The sequence below is a fragment of the Lepidochelys kempii genome, chromosome 7 (assembly GCF_965140285.1).
Source record: "Lepidochelys kempii isolate rLepKem1 chromosome 7, rLepKem1.hap1, whole genome shotgun sequence".
NCBI lineage: Eukaryota > Metazoa > Chordata > Testudines > Cheloniidae > Lepidochelys > Lepidochelys kempii.
In genome coordinates, this window is record NC_136386.1 from 51,681,217 (window position 1) to 51,700,928 (window position 19,712).

Sequence of the window (19,712 nt, forward strand, 5' to 3'; positions counted from 1 at the left end):
GAGCAGTGACCTACAAGAATTCTCCTACCAACACTACAAGAAGAAGAATTCTGCGTGGACTTTGCCTGACAGTCAAAATGACAGACTGGACTTTTACATAGAGTGCTTCCGCACACGTTGAAATTGTGAACAAACAGCATCACTTGCCCCATAACCTCAGCTGTACAGAACGCAACGTCATCCACAGCCTCAGAAACAACTCTGACATGATAATCAAAAGGGCTTACAAAGGAGGTGCTGTTGTCATCATGAATAAGTCGGATTATGAACAGTAGGCTGCCAGACAACTCTCCAACACCACATTCTACAGGCCACTATCCTCCATTCCCACCAAGGAGTACCAAAAGAAACTACACCATCTGCTCAAGAAACTCCCTGCTACAGGAACAAATCTACACAGACACACCCCTAGAGCCCCGACCACGGGTATTCTGCTACCCAAGATCCTGGAAAGTATTAAGGGAGACTATGTTAGGCTGGGGAGGACGCTTAAGGAAATTGAGGCTCAGGTGATCTTTAGTGGGATTTTGCCTGTTCCTAGAGAAGGGCAACAAAGGTGTGACAAGATTATGACTATCAATAGATGGCTTAGGCAGTGGTGCTATAAGGAGGGCTTTGGGATGTATGGCCATTGGGAGGCATTCATGGATAGAGGACAGTTCTCTCGGGATGGACTTCATCTGAGTAGGGAAGGAAATAGACTTCTAGGATGGAGGCTGGCACAACTGATTAAGAGAGCTTTAAACTAGGAATTTGGGGGAGATGGTTGGGAGATGTCCAGGTAATCTCCACGCCAGAATTTAGCATAGAGTGGAAAGAAAATGAAGTAAGAGTGGATACAGCTGTAGGTAGGAGGAAGGGCAGTGTAGATACAAGTCTAATAGGTTATACTGGTAGTAAAATAACCGTGCCTAATAGGGTACAGAATGTGAGTGAGGCCAAACAGCAAAAATTAAGATGTTTGTACACTAATGCAAGGAGCCTAGGTAACAAAATGGAGGAACTAGAGTTACTGGTGCAGGAAGTGAAACCAGATATTATAGGTATAACAGAGACCTGGTGGAATAGTAGTCATGATTGGGCTACAGGTATTGAAGGGTATGTGCTGTTTAGGAAAGACCGAAATAAAGGTAAAGGTGGTGGAGTAGCACTGTATATCAATGATGAGATAGAATGTAAAGAAATAAGAAGCGATGAAATGGATATGACTGAGTCTGTCTGGGCAATAATTAAATTGGGGAAGAAAACTATTAGAGCCTCCCCTAGGATAGTGCTTGGGGTGTGCTATAGACCACCGGGATCTAATTTGGATATGGATAGAGCCCTTTTTAATGTTTTTAATAAAGTAAATACTAATGGAAACTGTGTGATCATGGGAGACTTTAACTTCCCAGATATAGACTGGAGGATGAGTGCTAGTAATAATAATAGGGCTCAGATTTTCCTAGATGCGATAGCTGATGGATTCCTTCAACAAGTAGTTGCTGAACCGACTAGAGGGGATGCCATTTTAGATCTGGTCTTGGCGAGTAATGAGGATCTCATAGAGGAAATGGTTGTAGGGGATAATCTTGGCTCAAGTGATCATGAGCTAATTCAGTTCAAATTGAATGGAAGGATTAACAAAAATAAATCTGCAACTAGGGTTTTTGATTTCAAAAGGGCTGACTTTCAAAAATTAAGGAAATTAGTTAGGGAAGTGGATTGGACTGAAGAATTTATGGGTTTAAAGGTAGAGGAGGCCTGGGATTATTTTAAATTAAAGCTGCAGAAGCTATCGGAAGCCTGCATCCCAAGAAAGGGGAAAAAATTCATAGGCAGGAGTTGTAGACCAAGCTGGATGAGCAAGCATCTTAGAGAGGTAATTAAGAAAAAGCAGAAAGCATATAGGGAGTGGAAGAAGGGAGGGATCAGTAAGGAAAGCTACCTTATTGAGGTCAGAATATGTAGGGATAAAGTGAGACAGGCTAAAAGTCAAGTAGAGTTGGACCTTGCAAAGGGAATTAAAACCAATAGTAAAAGGTTCTATAGTCATATAAATAGGAAAAAAACAAAGAAAGAAGAAGTGGGACCGCTAAAAACTGAGGATGGAGTGGAGGTCAAGGATAATCTAGGCATGGCCCAATATCTAAACAAATACTTTGCCTCAGTCTTTAATAAGACTAAAGAGGATCTTAGGGATAATGGTAGCATGATAAATGGGAATGAGGATATGGAGGTAGACATCACCATATCTGAGGTAGAAGCGAAACTCAAACAGCTTAATGGGGCTAAATCGGGGGGCCCAGATAATCTTCATCCAAGAATATTAAAAGAATTGGCACAAGAAATTGCAAGCCCATTAGCAAGAATTTTTAATGAATCTGTAAATTCAGGGGTTGTACCATATGATTGGAGAATTGCTAACATAGTTCCTATTTTTAAGAAAGGGAAAAAAAGTGATCCAAGTAATTATAGGCCTGTTAGTTTGACATCTGTAGTATGCAAGGTCTTGGAAAAAATTTTGAAGGAGAAGGTAGTTAAGGACATTGAAGTCAATGGTAAATGGGACAAAATACAACATGGTTTTACAAAAGGTAGATCGTGCCAAACCAACCTGATTTCCTTCTTTGAGAGAGTAACAGATTTTTTAGATAAAGGAAACGCAGTGGATCTAATTTATTTAGATTTTAGTAAGGCGTTTGATACTGTGCCACATGGGGAATTATTAGTTAAATTGGATAAGATGGGCATCAATAGGAAAATTGAAAGGTGGATAGGGAATTGGTTAAAGGGGAGACTACAACGGGTCCTACTGAAAGGTGAACTGTCAAGTTGGAGGGAGGTTACCAGTGGAGTTCCTCAAGGATCAGTTTTGGGACCAATCTTATTTAATCTTTTTATTACTGACCTGGGCACAAAAAGTGGGAGTGTGCTAATAAAGTTTGCAGATGATACAAAGCTGGGAGGTATTGCTAATTTAGAGAAGGACAGGGATACCCTACAGGAGGATCTGGATGACCTTGTAAACTGGAGTAATAGGAATAGGATGAAATTTAATAGTGAGAAGTGTAAGGTCATGCATTTAGGGATTAATAACAAGAATTTTAGTTATAAGCTAGGGACGCATCAACTAGAAGTAACGGAGGAGGAAAAGGACCTTGGAGTATTGGTTGATCATAGGTTGACTATGAGCTGCCAATGTGATATGGCTGTGAAAAAAGCTAATGTCGTCTTGGGATGCATCAGGAGAGGTATTTCCAGTAGGGATAAGGAGGTTTTAGTACCGTTATATAAGGCACTGGTGAGACCTCACCTGGAATACTGTGTGCAGTTCTGGTCTCCCATGTTTAAGAAGGATGAATTCAAACTGGAACAGGTACAGAGAAGGGCTACTAGGATGATCCGAGGAATGGAAAACTTGTCTTATGAAAGGAGACTCAGGGAGCTTGGCTTGTTTAGCCTAACTAAAAGAAGGTTGAGGGGAGATATGATTGCTCTCTATAAATATATCAGAGGGATAAATACCAGAGAGGGAGAGGAATTATTTAAACTCAATACCAATGTGGACACAAGAACAAATGGATATAAACTGGCCACTAGGAAATTTAGATTAGAAATTAGACGAAGGTTTCTAACCATCAGAGGAGTGAAGTTTTGGAATAGCCTTCCGAGGGAAGTAGTGGGGGCAAAAGATCTATCTTGCTTTAAGATTAAACTCGATAAGTTTATGGAGGAGATGGTATGATGGGATAACATGGTTTTGGTAATTAAATATTCATGGTAAATAGGCCCAATGGCCTGTGATGGGTTTTTAGATGGGGTAAGATCCAAGTTACCCGGGAAAGAATTTTCTGTAGTATCTGGCTGATGAATCTTGCCCATATGCTCAGGGTTTAGCTGATCGCCATATTTGGGGTCGGGAAGGAATTTTCCTCCAGGGCAGATTGGAAGGCCCTGGAGGTTTTTCGCCTTCCTCTGTAGCATGGGGCACGGGTCACTTGCTGGAGGATTCTCTGCTCCTTGAGGTCTTCAAACTACAATTTGAGGACTTCAATAGCACAGATATAGGTGTGAGGTCTTTTTTAGGAGTGGTGGGTGAAATTCTGTGGCCTGCATTGTGCAGGAGGTCAGACTAGATGATCATAATGGTCCCTTCTGACCTAAATATCTATGAATCTATGAATCTATGAATCCATAAACCTAGAAATCCTGGACGGCCCATTATCTCAGGCACTGGCACTCTTACAGCAGGATTATCTGGCCATTTGGACTCTCTCCTCAGACCATACACTACCAGCACTCCTAGCTATCTTCTAGACACCACCGACTTCCTGAGGAAACTACAATACATTGGTGACCTTCCTGAAAACAACATCCTGGCCACCATGGATGTAGAAGTTCTACACACCAATATTCCACACAAGGATGGACTACAAGATGTCAGGAACAGTATCCGTGATGAGGTCATGGCACACCTGGTGGCTGAACTTTGTGACTTTGTCCTCACCCACAACCATTTCAGATTTGGGGACAACTTATACCTTCAAGTCAGCGGCACTGCTATGGGTACCCGCATGGTCCCACAGTATGCCAACATTTTTATGGCTGACTTAGAACAGTGCTTCCTTGGATCTTGTCCCCAAGCGCCCCTCCTCTACTTATGGTACATTGATGACATCTTCATCATATGGACCCACAGGAAGGAGGCCCTTGGAGAATTCCACCTGGATTTCAACAATTTCCACCCCACTATCAACCTCAGCCTGGACCAGTCCACACAAGCGATCCAATTCCTGGACACTACCGTGCAAGTAAGTGATGGTCACATAAATACCACCTTATACCGAAAACCTACTGACCGCTATACTTACCTACATGCCTCCAGCTTCCTTCCAGGACATATCACACGGTCCATTGTCTACAGCCAAGCCCTAAGATACAACCGCATTTGCTCCAATCCCTCAGACAGAGACAAACACCTACAAGATCTCTATCAAGCATTCTTAAAACTATAATACCCACCTGTTAAAGTGAAGAAACAGATTGACTGAGTGAGATGGGTACCCAGAAGTCACCTACTACAGGACAGGCCCAACAAGGAAAATAACAGAACACCAGTGGCCATCACGTACAGTCCCCAGCTAAAACCTCTCCAGAGCATTATCAATGATCGACTTCCTAGCCTGGAAAACGATCCCCCACTCTAACAGGCCTTGGGAGGCAGGCCCATCCTCACTTACAGACAGCCCCCCAACCTGAAGCAAATATTCACCAGCAACTACACATCACACCACATAAACGCTAACCCAAGAACCAATCCCTGTAACAAACCCTGTTGCCTTCTCTGTCTCCATATCTACTCTAGCGACACCGTCACAGGACCCAACAACACCAACCACGCCATCAGAGGCTCATTCACCTGCATATCTACAAATGTGATATATGCCATCATGTGCCAGCAATGCCCCTCTACCATGTACATTGGCCAAACCGGACAGTTATAGAACTGATCAATGAAATTGTTTTTAATTGTTCACTTTACTAATATAACTTCATAAGTAAAGTTTTATGAATGAATCGACATTCATTCATAAAACCAAGTACCCCAATAACTGGCTTACTGAGTTTCACTTTCAATCCTATTGCTGCTTAAATCGCTGAAACTTACACTGTTTCAACAGTTCAGAAGTGTGAGCAACAAGGGTGATGTCGTGGTGGGAGTCTGCTATAGACCAATGGACCAGGGGGATGAGGTGGATGAGGCTTTCTTCCGGCAACTCACATAAGTTACTAGATCGCAGGCCCTGGTTCTCATGGGAGACCTCAATCACCCTGATATCTGCTGGGAGAGCAATACAGCGGTGCACAGGCAATCCAGGAAGTTTTTGGAAAATGTAGGGGACAATTTCCTGGTGCAACTGCTGGAGGAACCAACTAGGGGCAGAGCTCTTCTTGACCTGCTGCTCACAAACTGGGAAGAATTAGTAGGGGAAGCTGAAGTGGATGGGAACCTGGGAGGCAGTGACCATGAGAGGGTCAAGTTCAGGATCCTGACAAAGGGAAGAAAGGAGAGCAGCAGAATATGGACCCTGGACTTCAGAAAAGCAGACTTTGACTCCCTCAGGGAACTGATGGGCAGGATCCCCTGGGAGAATAACATGAGGGGGAAAGGAGTCCAGGAGACCTGGCTGTATTTTAAAGAATCCTTATTGAGGTTACAGGGACAAACCATCCCGATGTGTAGAAACAATAGTAAATATGGCAGGCAACCAGCTTGGCTTAACAGTGAAATCCTTGCAGATCTTAAACACAAAAAAGAAGCTTACAAGAAGTGGAAGATTGGACAAATGACCAGGTAAGAGTATAAAAATATTGCTCGGGGATGCAGGAGTGAAATCAGGAAGGCCAAATCACACCTAGAGTTGCAGCTAACAAGAAATGTTAAGAGTAACGAGAAGGGTTTCTTCAGGTATGTTAGCAACAAGAAGGAAGTCAAAGAAAGTGTGGGCCCCTTACTGAATGAGGGAGGCAATCTACCGACAGAGGATGTGGAAAAAGCTAATGTACTCAATGCTTTTTTTGCCTCTGTCTTCACGAACAAGGTCAGCTCCCAGACTACTGCACTGGGCAGCACAGCATGGGGAGGAAGTGACCAGCTCCCTGTGGAGAAAGAAGTAGTTCGGGACTATTTAGAAAAGCTGGATGAGCACAAGTCCAAGGGGCCGGATGCGCTGCATTCAAGAGTGCTAAAAGAGTTGGCAGATGTGATTGCAGAGCCATTGGCCATGATCTTTGAAAACTCATGGCAATCCGGGGAAGTCCCGGACGACTGGAAAAAGGCTAATGTAGTGCCCATCTTTAAAAAAGGGAAGAAGGAGGATCCTGGGAACTACAGGCCAGTCAACCTCACCTCAGTCCCTGGCAAAATCATGGAGCAGGTCCTGAAGGAATCAATTCTGAAGCACTTAGAGGAGAAGAAAGCGATCAGAAACAGTCAGCATGGAATCACCGAGGGCAAGTCATGCCTGACTAATCTAATTGCCTTCTATGATGAGATAACTGGCTCTGTGGATGAGGGGAAAGTGGTGGACGTGTTGTTCCTTGACTTTAGCAAAGCTTTTGACACAGTCTCCCACAGTATTCTTGTCAGCAAGTTAAAGAAGTATGGGCTGGATGAATGGCCTATAGGGTGGATAGAAAGTTGGCTAGATTGTCGGGCTCAACAGGTAGTGATCAATGGCTCCATGTCTAGTTGGCAGCCGGTATCAAGTGGAGTGCCCCAAGGGTCGGACCTCAGGCCGGTTTTGTTCAATATCTTCATAAATGATCTGGAGAATGGCGTGGATTGCACCCTCAGCAAGTTTGCAGATGACACTAAACTGGGAGGAATGGTAGATACGCTGGAGGGTAGGGATAGGATACAGAAGGACCTAGACAAATTAGAGGATTGGGCCAAAAGAAATCTGATGGTTCAACAAGGACAAGTGCAGAGTTCTGCACTTAGGACGGAAGAATCCTATGCATTGCTACAGACTAGGGACCGAATGGCTAGGAAGCAATTCTGCAGAAAAGGACCTAGGGGTTACAGCGGACGAGAAGCTGGATATGAGTCAACAGTGTGCCGTTGTTGCCAAGAAGGCCAATGGCATTTTGGGATGTATACGTAGGGGTATTGCCAGCAGATCGATGGACGTGATCGTTCCCCTCTATTCGACATTGGTGAGGCCTCATCTGGAGTACTGTGTCCAGTTCTGGGCCCCACACTACAAGAAGGATGTGGAAAAATTGGAAAACATCCAGCGGAGGGCAACAAAAATCATTAAGGGACTGGAACACATGACTTATGAGGAGAGACTGAGGGAACTGGGATTGTTTAGTCTGCGGAAGAGAAGAATGAGGGGGGATTGGATAGCTGCTTTCAACTACCTGAAACTTCCAAAGAGGATGGATCTAGACTGTTCTCAGTGGTAGCTGATGATGGAACAAGGAGTAATGGTCTCAAGTTGCAGTGGGGGAGGTTTAGGTTGGATATTAGGAAAAACTTTTTCACTAGGAGGGTGGTGAAACACTGGAATGCATTACCTAGGGAGGTGGTGGAATCTCCTTCCTTAGATATTTTTAAGGTCAGGCTTGAGAAAGCCCTGGCTGGGATGATTTAGTTGGGGATTGGTCCTGCTTTGAGCAAGGGGTTGGACTAGATGACCTCCTGAGGTCCCTTCCAACCCTGATATTCTATGATTATAACTTCTGCTCACTGTTTGCCATTCCTTACACTTGTCCACATTGTAATTCAAACTCCATTTTAACTTGTCCCAAACTCTATTTTTAAATGCTCACTCCATTTTGTAAAAGCTTGCTGCAACCTTCATTTTTGCAAAACCCTGCTGTAATCTTATTAGTTTAGATGTGTGAATGAGGTATGTATGGATGATGGAATCAACCTCCATCTCCAGCCTTTCCTGATGAAATAAAGTGTAAACACCAACGGCTGAAGATGCAGACAACAGCCCTGACAAAGCAAGAAGAGTCCACCCTAAAAAGAAAAGAACAAAAATACAACTGAAGAAACATCAAAGCCAGGTCCTAGGCTGAAAGTCATGTCCGCTTTTGATGGGTGATCAATCACACCGAACCCAAAGGCAGTGTGACACAGTAAGAGCTATAGACTCTGGATTCAAACTGAAGCCTGCAAAAAAGGATGGAGCAGATATAAGATTTTGGAGGGTAACATTCTGCTGCCAACATGGAAGGGCATCGGTGCATGCCCAACAGAGACCCAGCTCTTCCTTGTGCCCGGCATTCCTGGCCAGTTAGCCGCCACAAGCTACGAACCCAAGCTACATTCAGGACTGGTAACTATACAGCAGGTGCAGAACATTTGGGGGTGTGTGTGGGTGTGTGTGATATTAGTTATTGGTCATAAATCAAATTGTGTTATAATAAACGTGACATTTTGTCTTGGCCCCTGTGTAGTTTTGTCTGTGTAACACAGTCTCTACATAAAAGGATAAATGGACACGAATCAGACATCAGGAATGGTAACATACAAAAGCCAGTAGGAGAACACTTCAACCTCCCTGGACACTCAGCAACAGATTTAAAAATAGCCATTCTTCAACAAAAAAACTCCAAAAACAGACTTCAAAGAGAAACTGCAGAGCTACAATTCATTTGCAAACTTTACACCGTCAATTTGGGCTTGAATAGGGACTTGGAGTGACTGGCTCACTGCAAAAGCAATTTTCCCTCTCTTGGTATTGACACCTCCTCATCAATTATTGGGAGTGGACCACATCCACCCTGACTAAATTGGCCATCAACATTGGTTCTCCACTTGTAAGATAACTCCATTCTCTTCATGTGCCAATATATATTTACGCCTATATCTGTAATTTTCACTCCATTCACTTGAAGAAGTGGGTTTTTTACCCACGAAAGCTTATGCCCAAATAAGTCTGTTAGTCTTTAAGGTGCCACCAGACTCTTCATTGTTTTAGTAATAAAGAGGTCAGCATACAGTGCTCAAGACTGAGACAACAGAAGGGATATTACTGTCATAGGAAGTGTCACTGTATTACATATGACAATAGCAGCATTGTGTCTAGTTTACAGGGCAATGACTGCCCAATTTTCACAAATGCTTACACAACATTTCTGCAGCACTTGTCACTGCATAAGCAAACTGAGCAACAGCGTGTATGACTGATCAGGTAGATGCATAGCTGGCCCTAAGTACATGCAATCACTACATTTACTGTACATCTCCAAGCAAGTGAGGACTACAATTACATGTGCACAATTCTATAAGTCAGGCAAATTGTGATAAGCCATGAAAGAGGAGACTTCTGCAATACAATGCACTTCCAACTGGCTTGTTTTTCCCTAATGCCAGGATCACAGAGAGGCTTTGTTACCGACTGACTCTGGAAATGGTGTCCCGGTCAGACCTGTCATGGCATGTTAGGAGGAAGGTAGGTGCAGCTTCACTCGCCATGTAAGAGTTAGAATGCAACCAGTACCTGTAAGCAGTTGCAGGCTGGATCCCATCAGCACTGGGGAAGATGCGGTGCAGATAGTCATTCAGCAGCTTGCTGTTCACTATCCCTGTAGTGAACAGCAAAAAGAAAGATAAGCAATGGGAAGTCAGGAAGATCACCCCAGAAATATCAACTTCACTTCCTTTGCTATGGGCAAGGTCTCCAACTCGTGGTGAAACAGTGGGGTGTAGGTCTCCAAGTCACTCTACCGTGCAGCAGAAAAGGCAGCTTCAGAAAGACATTAGCCTGCTGACCATCTTTAGTAGGGGCATCAGAAGTTCTCTTCGCAAGTCATGGACTTCACAGCAAGGGCCCATGTCGATCTGAGCAGCCTCACCACCATGAGAAGAGGACATAGTGCCCCATCTATTCTCTTGCAGCTACATTCTGTGGTAAACTGGAATTTCTATACACTCAGAATAGGAGGTTTTACCAAATTCAGTAGGAAAGTGAGTAATCTAATCAGTTGTAACTCCTGATGTCATGTTCATATTTTATTTAATGCTGCCCCTATGTTTTCAGCTTTTACTCCTTTCTGTACTGCAACAGAAGTACAGTGTACAAATTGCTGGGAGGGGAGGGTGCTGGCAACTGCAGCTCCCCCAGTCTAATCAAATCCTTGCCAGATCTCCCTGGAACGCTGAGTTTCAGCTCTTCCTTTAGAGACAAGCTGTCCTCACACCTTCCATTTCCTTCCCAAATCCCCCTAGGGGAATAGGAGTGGAAAGATCTGAAGCCATCCCTAATGAAAGCCCACTCGGCTGAAGCCACAGACTAACCAGCATTGCCAAGAACCAGCAGTGAAACTGACTTAAGGACAGTTTCTTTCTAGAGGAAGATGGAAATGAAGTCTGCCTGGCTCACTTACAATCCCATGGCCCTCCTTGGGCCCACTCAGGCCTTGTCTACATGGAACTTTTTGTGCATGGTAGCAGAGTCCACACAGCAAGTTAGCACATGGCAAACTAATTTGTGCTGTACATTCACAGCCCAGCTTGTTGCACATTAACTTGCCATATAGACAAGCCCTTATACTCTACTTCACCCAAGGAAAATCATCTGCATGACTCTGGCACAGCTTCTTACTTCAAGGCTTCTGAAACACTGGACTTATAAATGGGAAGACTAGTTCCTGGTGGACATTTAAGCTGCCCAGAAAAAGGTTCAGATGCAAACTGTAATCCCCTGCAGCTTCGAAGTACTGCACAAGCAGCTCCCCAAGTCAGAAGGGGTGAAGACAAGGGGTCTGAGGCATCACGCTTTTGCCTGAGGTAGAGGAGCTGCATGCAGAGGAAAACCACTGTAGCAAGGGAGTCTTGGACAGAGACAAGAGGGAGAAGCCCTTAGAGCAGTGAGAAAGGCCCCTCCCACAAGAGACAGAACCCCTCTGGGCTCTTAGGAAGAGTTTAAGTCTTGTCTGCCCTGGAGTCTTGCCCAACTGCAATCCCCAGTGCAGCTGCACTGGGGCAACAAGCAAGTTCACTGCCCTTGGCACCAGGACAGCTTGTCCCTGCCCAAAAGTGGAGTAAGATGCCCCAGTGCAAATTGCAGTTACTCGTGTCACACTGGGGGGTTGGCAGTGGTATGGCAGCACTAAAGGGTGGAAGTGTGGAAAATCCTCAGTGTCAACTAGAAACTGCTAACTGGCTCTTGCAAAGAACTCAGCCGAGGAAACAGGTGTGCCAGCCTACCCCTACATCTACACACTATGCAAGGGCACGTACCTGTGAGCTTGGGCTTCTCAGACTCAGTGCTCAGCCTGTAGTTCCTCCGGGAAAAGGCAGTCCCAGCACCTCTCGACGTCATTCTTCACAGCTGTATGAACCACCACGGAGGCTGAAGCTGAAACAGGAAGGCACACCAGTCTGTCATTAGGAGCAAGGAGACTTGGTGAGAAAGGTCCCTCCCTTAGCTCTTGCCCATCATTATGAATCAGAGGCAAGCACAGAATGTCACTTAGATTTCCCTGGCTTTAGAAGTGCCCAACACGGCACTGAACATGTACATGATGATGTCAGACAATTAACAGGTCCCTACCCCAAGAGCTTGCCATACAACCAGGGAAGTTAACTGGAATAGGCTGCCAGCCCCACTCACAGTCTCAACTGAGGCCTGGGAGAGTGGGAGACAAGGCAATCATAACACATTGTAATTCAGCCATTCCCAGCACCTGACCCAGGTCATGTGACTCAGCGCCTACTTGCACCAGACAGTGCCCTCCACCCCCATGGGCTTTACAGCCGCCGAAGAGCTTAGGCTGTCCCACACCTAGAGCCACTACATAGAAACCGGGCAGCAGCAGTACATCAGTGCCCAGCATAGACACGCCTCATTCAAGAAGGGGCTCAGGGACAGCCATGTGGTACAAATACCAACCTAGCAGTCCTCACACTCATCCTGACAATACCTCACATGCCCACGGATATAGGAATAGACTGACACCTCATTCTTCTATTTGACAGTTTGTACAAGAGGGAACTGCCTTGGTCAGCGATGGGGGAAGGTAGAGAGAGGCCTGAACCAGACAAAAGCAGAACCACATTGCTTACAAAGCAGAGCCATAGAGCATCCAAGGGGTTTTTACAGGGACAGCAACTAATTTGGCTGGAAGTGAATGAGCTACTGGTGAAGCAGTTTGCAAGGTGAAAACCTAGCATTAGCCTAAATATTTCTGATTGTTCCCAATATTACTAGAACTCACAGTACTACCTCAGAGCCACCCCCAGGTACCCAAGTTCTCAGCCGGAGCAGATCACTGGCAGAAAGCAGAGTTCTCTAGACATCACTCATGTTGTTTAAAGGCTGCTGCCATGACAGCAGATGTGTCATTTGCCAGCTGTGTTCTGGCTCACAAGTGCTGTGCATCTACTGTTTGTGAGCAAGCACTCTACTGAAAATCACTACAATCCTCCCACAAGTCCTTTGGAGAACAACTGTCTGATCAACTTCAGTGTGTTCCCTGCTCTGAAGAAAAAGAGCAGACAGGAAGCAGGCAGTGCAAAGCGAGTGCCTGAGCCTAGTGGAAACAGCACCAAGCAAGGTGCAGGGTGGAGACTGTACTTATTTTAACCTGCCAAAACACTTTAAAACAGCTAAAAAAACCCAGCAGAACAGGCACTACTGTATAGCACTTTGGATTTTCTAAAGAATTTTGACAGATTCCCCAACAAGTGTATTAAGGAAAAATGATATCAAGTGTGAAAGGTAAAGCACTGCCACTGCAATTAATTTAACAACCGCTTAAGGCAAAAGGAAACAAAGCACAGAAATAAAGGGCCAATTCTCAGTATGGAAAGACTAGAAGCTGAAGATTTATGGATTAGTGCTTGAGCTGGTGAGGTCCAAGATATTTGATAACTATCTGGGAGAGGATATGGAGTAATTTGTAGCCATCTACCAAAGGCACATGTTGATTTTGGTTAATATACACTAAGAAAACCAGTGAGGAGTGACACAAAGGCCACCAAACAGAATTAGCAGCACAAGAGAAGATGAAGTTCAGTGAAGGCATGTAAAAGGTTATGATGCACATAGGAAACAAACAAGTTCTGTAAAATCTGTAAATTCTGAAAGAAATCGGTGACTAGTGGAGACATCTGTTCAGTACACAACAGCATTCACAATACAGTAAATGTTTAGGCTCTTTTAAGAAATAAAGTATAATGATGCCCAAAGGAGTGTGTTCTTACCACAGCCTCTCTCACTACTATACCCCCCTCTTCTAGTGACCTCCACCGTGTGAGGAATGATCAGCTTGTCTTACCTCTATTTTGTCCCTCACTTCATCAACTAGGTAATCGGAGCAGGCAATTCTGAGATCAGCCCACTCTACTGTCCCTATTGCCACTTCTAATAGCCATAAACAAAAGCTTGTGTTTAAAAGGGACTAAGACATGGTACACATAATATCCGCTCTACCGCAAACCCTAAAAAGCAAGTTATGGAACAGCTCTTATCTGGACCCAACTACCCATGTAGCACCACTTTCAGAGAAAGCAACAGGCTCCACACCACACCGAACCTCCTACTGACGCCAAATAAGGAACCATGCTACACAGCACACTCACCTCCCTCACAGGTTACAGCAAAGCCTGGACTACACGGTCAGCAACAGCAGCAAACATTAAGGGTTGCCGTACTGTGCATTCTGTATTTATGGGGAATGGGAAGGCTGCAATTAAGGTTTTGCTCAATACTATTAGGGGTTCGTATGGGCCACAGGAGGACAGCATTTCTTTTTTCCAGTTCCCTCTTAAAACATGTTTATCTTTTCATACAGTAAGAAAATAGACTTAAAACCAGGTGCTACAGTGAAAAGCCACTCTAATCTACGTTCCAGTGGCTTTATCACACACAGGCTCTCAAGCTCCAAAACTGCCAGAGGCTTTAGGGAAACTGAAGACACTTCTCTTGACAACGGCCTGTAGCTTCAGTCCTCTTGGAAACAAAGGCCCCCACACCAGTTAAACTGCAGCCATTTTTACAAAGGGTATAAGTAATTTTAGTACATTGTAAGTGATACGAACTGACAGCCATTTCAAGGAAGGGAAAATTGTAAGATAATGGGCAAGACAGAAAGACAAACTTTGCTTACCTTACAATCTAACCTTTTCAGCGTATATCTGCATTATAAGCACTACACTGGCACAGCTGCTATTCCGCTGTTGCTCTGTAGACACTTATTACAGTGACTAAAAGGGTTTTTCTGTCCCTGTAGTACAGTCTCTCTCAACCTGGGGACTGCAGGACAGTTTTAGGGGGGTTACCAGCAGGGCCGGAGTTACACTTGTTGGGGATCAGAGCAGAAACTAAAGAGCGTGAGCCCACAAAGAAGGTATGTGCGATGGTCTCTGGGGACAGAACCAGCACTGGATGCGGAAGCATTGACACTGACCCACGGGCTGGGTGGCCCACTGAGGTGAGCCACACCACCCAGGGCCCACGCCCAAGCCTGAGCCCCGCCCAGGGCTGAAGCATGTAACTTAGCTTTGTGGGGCCCTGGCAATTGTCCTGCTTGCCAGCCCTAAGTATTAATCATGATTAACTTAGTGATATTTAAGGGGGAGGGTCACAATTGGGAGAGGGGTCGCCTGCACAAAAAGGTTGAGACACACTGCTGTAGCAGATCCACCCGTGGAGAGGTGTTCATCCATTGCCCTAGCTGCGACTACAGTGGAGGTTACCTCAACCTAAGTGCTGGCGCAAAATTTTTCACAGTCCTGAGTCATAGCTAGTTTGAAGTAAGTTTTAAGGTGTAGACCAGGCCTCAGCACATATTTGAGGAATGCTAGCAAGAAGCTTCAACTATACAGAAAGCCAGCCCTTTGTTAGCAAGAAAGAGAGGAACAACAGGTCAAACACTGGAGAAAGTTCTTAAAGATCCCACTTTTAATTAATTTTCACTAATAAACTCAGATTTAATTAATCTGTCAGAAAATTCATGTTTTACCTAAAGATCAGGTGCTGCACACTGGGGGAAGATATAACACACTTTTCATGCAGAACAATGTGAATGAATGCCTGAAGTGAAAGGGGAACCCCTGAGGTGCTACCACATGCATACTAGAGCCATCTCTTTGGGCCTGCAGCACAGCAACGCTGACTGGCCTTCAAGGCCCACGGGCTGCTTGCACTAGTTGCCAATAGATCTGTCCTAGCCCCCAGGCAAGCAACCCTTCGCCAAGCGCAGTGGGCACTTAGTTCCCATCACCTTGCTGGGCTTCCCTAGGCTTCGGCTGAGTGCAAAATTAACTCACTTGTCTCACTACTTTTATTATGAGGGAGCCCAGGGGCTTTTAGTCTAGGAACACCCACTTCCCATCGGGGCCCCCGCTCCCACCCCAACCAGCCCCAGACCCGTCCAGGGTCCCCCCCACCAGTCCTCGACCCATCCACTCCCATCCAGGGCCCCCTCCCACCAGTCCCAGCTCCCGACCACCCACTCCCGCCCAGGGACACCCCCCCTCACCCCGACCCACCCACTCCTGCCCAGGGACACCCTCCCCACCAGCCCCCCCCGACACGCCCTCTCCCACCAAGCGACACCCCACCAGCTCCAGCCCCAGCCCCTCCCACCGAGCCCACCCCCAACACCCGGACCCGCCCACTCCCACCCAGGGACACCCCACCACCACCAGCCGGCGACCCACCCAGGTTCTCCTCCCACCAGACCCAGCCCCCGACCCAACCGCTCCCGCCCAGGGACACACACGCCCCACCGGTCCCTGACCCCGACCCGACCCCGCCCCACCAGCCCCCGACCCGCCCAGGGGCCGCAGCGCAGCACCCACGGCCCCAGGCGCTCTGGAGCCGCAGCAGGGAGCCCGGATCGAGCAAGGCCCACGGACACTCACCCGCCAGAGCCCCTCAGTCGCAACAACCACCCGGCTACGGACGGAGTCCCAGCAGGGACACTGCGGCCGGGGCGGGGCTGCGCCGATAGCCTGATTGGCGGAACGGGCCGCTCTCCGCGGGCGGAGCGCTAGGCTGGGCTGGCGGCGCAGCGCCACCTGCTGGGGGAGTGCGTCAGTCCGTCCCAGCCCAGCCCTCGTGCCGGGTGTCTCACGCGCGGCTGGGAGCTGCGGGGTCTCGGCTGTGACGTGCCGAGCTCAACCTAGAGGGACCCCGCTCAGTACAGCGCGGAGCGCCCCTGCGGCAGGCCCGGAGCGGGGTCCGTGTCCATGTCCATCTGGGCGGGGCGCGCTGTCAGACCTGCGGGCCAGGGATGTGGAGATTGCAGGGTCCTTCATCTGCATATTGTGTTAGCTCATTTGCATAAAATACAGCCAGCTTTCCTGTGCTCCACCAATATTCAATAACATGGGCCTGGCTCCGCCAATGTTTGGGTTTATATTTAATCAGAGCCATCCCGTCCATAGGATGGACGGGGGCAACTGCCCCAGGAACTGCTCTTTCGGGGGGGGGCCACACCTCAGGGGGACATGGGGTCTAGGGCAGCCTGGGGGCTAGCAGGGGGCCTGACGACAGCAGCAGCAAGGGACCCGGCCCCAGACCGCTCCACCCCTTCCCCCAAGACCCCGACCGTGCCCCACCTCTTTCCGGCTTCTGCCCCCTCCCCCAAGCAACGCAGAGAGCGGGGCGGGCCGGGGCGGATTGCTTGCTGCTGCCAGCAAAAGCGGATAACTACCGCGCTGCAGAAGGGAGGGTAAGTCTGCTTGGGCTGACCTGCTGGCTGGAGCTTTCCCTCTTCCTCTCTGAGCTGTTGCTGCTAGGTAGAGCTCTCTTCTTTCTCGGAGGACTGCTGCTGAATGAGGGGGGCCTTGCTGGCCTGCCCCCCCACCTCTGGAGGAAGAAGCCAGGACCCCACTAATGCCACCTGTGTGGGGTCCTTCCTGCCTGGCCGCCAGCGCTGCTGCTGCATTTGTCCTGGGGAAGTGCTGGAGTAGAAGAGGACTAATAGGACCATCGGCTGCTGGGGAAGCGCACAGAGACTCTGGAGCCCACTCTGGAGGGGGCTATTGAGGACTGAGTGATTATCAAACTGTGCTTTTGTGGTGGGGGTCCTGACTGTGTTTGTGGGGATATGAGCCTGTCCCCTGTCCATCTGTGTCTCCCCCAACCCCCACCATCACCGTTGCCCCCTCCACCACGCCCACCAGCCACATACCATCTACCTCAAGCTCCTGCCTCTAGGACTCAACTGCTTGCCTGGCCTGCCACGCCCATTTCCACCATTTGGGCCTGCAGCAGCAGCCCAGTGACAGTGACTTTTTGCAAGCATACGTGGGTGCACGTGCCCCCTCTCCTATTTTGGACTGCGCCCCCTCCAATTAAAGCCCTTTGACCACCAGCTTTTTTGCCTAAGCCCTTTGCGAGCCCAGTTTGTTTGCCTGCCCTGCCCTTTTCCCTCCGTGGTTTGGTTTGTTTGCCCTGCCCCGGTCCTACAGCTAGCCCCTGGGTTGCCCTGCACCACCACCAGCCTGGTTGCTCCCTTTCCTTTGCGCGCCCCCCCCTTGCCCTAATTGGTCCTCCCTTCGTGTGCCCATACCCCCTCTCATGTGCTTGTGTCCCTCCCCGATTTTGGTTGATCACTGCACCCCCCTGATGTGCTTGTGACCTTCCCTCCCTTAGTGCAGCTAGAGGAGCCGGACTTCCATCCTAGGTCGGTGACTGACCCGACCCCCCACGCCCCCTGTCCTTGATAGCCCCCCTATCTGCCCCCCCCCATTTTGGCACCCTCTTCCCCTGCCTGCAGCCTAGCAGGGAGGAATGGTTGACCTGCTTCCCCTTTCAACCCCTTTCTTTGGTGTTTTTCCCCTTCCTTCCCCTTCTTTGTGGCTCATCATGGCAGGAGACACTGTGGGCGGTATCCCTGGGGCAGACCCCGCCCCCCGACATCCTCCCAGGCCCTACTTCAACCGCCGCTGCCTAACGACCGGCTATTGCCCCTGCTGGGGCGCCAGCAGCAGCGGGCAATGGGGTGACCTCCACTACTGCCACGTCTCTTGCCCCCTCCGATTCTGGGGGAGCTCCCCCTGCCAGTGGGAACGGCCAGGGCAAAAAGAAAGGAAAGAGCCCCACTAAAAAGACTAGGCCCTCCATGGTAGGGGCTGCCCGCACTGCTGCAGCCCCGCCTTTGTCTGCGGCGTCCCTCCCCACTGCTCCCTCCATTAGCACCGCAGGAGCCCCCCCAACGGCCCCCAGAGCGTATACCCCGCCAACTACTACGTCATTTCTCCCAGCCACCGCCGCTGTTACCATCCCTAGCGGCTGGGGCCCTTCCCCACCTTGACCAGGAAGCACGGCGTCCGTTGCCTCCTGGTGCCCGCCTTGTCCCATGTGGAGACCTACGTGGGGGCGTTGGCAAGGGTGGTGGGGCCCACGGCCATCGTGGTGGCCTCCAGAATGTATGGCAAGGTCATCTTTGTCCGCCACCCAGGAGGTGGTGGAGAAGGGCCTGGTGGTGGGGGGCATGTTTGTCCCCATGGAGCCTGTCATAAATATAAAGGGAAGGGTAAACCCCTTTGAAATCCCTCCTGGCCAGAGGAAAGCTCCTCTCACCTGTAAAGGGTTAAGAAGCTAAAGGTAACCTCGCTGGCACCTGACCAAAATGACCAATGAGGAGACAAGATACTTTCAAAAGTTGGGAGGAGGGAGAGAAACAAAGGGTCTCTGTCTGTCTATATGCTGTTTCTGCCGGGGATAGACCAGGAATGGAGTCTTAGAACTTTTAGTAAGTAATCTAGCTAGGTATGTGTTAGATTATGATTTCTTTAAATGGCTGAGAAAAGAATTGTGCTGAATAGAATAACTATTTCTGTCTGTGTATCTTTTTTGTAACTTAAGGTTTTGCCTAGAGGGGTTCTCTATGTTTTGAATCTAATTACCCTGTAAGGTATCTACCATCCTGATTTTACAGAGGTGATTTCTTTACTTCTATTTACTTCTATTTCTTTTAAAAGTCGTCTTGTAAGAAAACTGAATGTTTTTTCATTGTTCTCAGATCCAAGGGTTTGGGTCTGTGGTCACCTATGCAAATTGGTGAGGCTTTTTATCCAACATTTCCCAGGAAAGGGGGGGTGCAAGTGTTGGGAGGATTGTTCATTGTTCTTAAGATCCAAGGGTCTGAGTCTGTAGTCACCTAGGCAAATTGGTGAGGCTTTTTACCAAACCTTGTCCAGGAAGTGGGGTGCAAGGTTTTGAGAAGTATTTTGCGGGGAAAGACGTTTCCAA

The 19,712-nt window shown here is 48.0% G+C and overlaps 1 protein-coding gene across 8 annotated transcripts in view; it reads right to left on the minus strand.

The window, feature by feature from the left end:
• Positions 1 to 17,225, minus strand: part of RNF123 (ring finger protein 123) — a 157,421-nt gene extending 140,196 nt beyond the window's left edge. For 2 of the 8 annotated variants that reach the window (XM_073352676.2, XM_073352680.2), the window contains exons 1-3: positions 16,373 to 16,512; positions 11,744 to 11,861; positions 10,002 to 10,086 (exon numbers count right to left, since the gene is read on the minus strand). In XM_073352676.2, coding sequence (XP_073208777.1) covers positions 10,002 to 10,086; positions 11,744 to 11,825 — 167 coding nt within the window. In that variant the 5' untranslated portion in view covers positions 11,826 to 11,861; positions 16,373 to 16,512. Of the gene's footprint in view, positions 1 to 10,001; positions 10,087 to 11,743; positions 11,885 to 16,372; positions 16,513 to 17,204 lie in introns of those variants that run through there. The other 6 variants (XM_078853752.1, XM_078853754.1, XM_073352674.2 and 3 more) reach the window with 6 other exon arrangements.
• Positions 17,226 to 19,712: the final 2,487 nt, after the last annotated feature.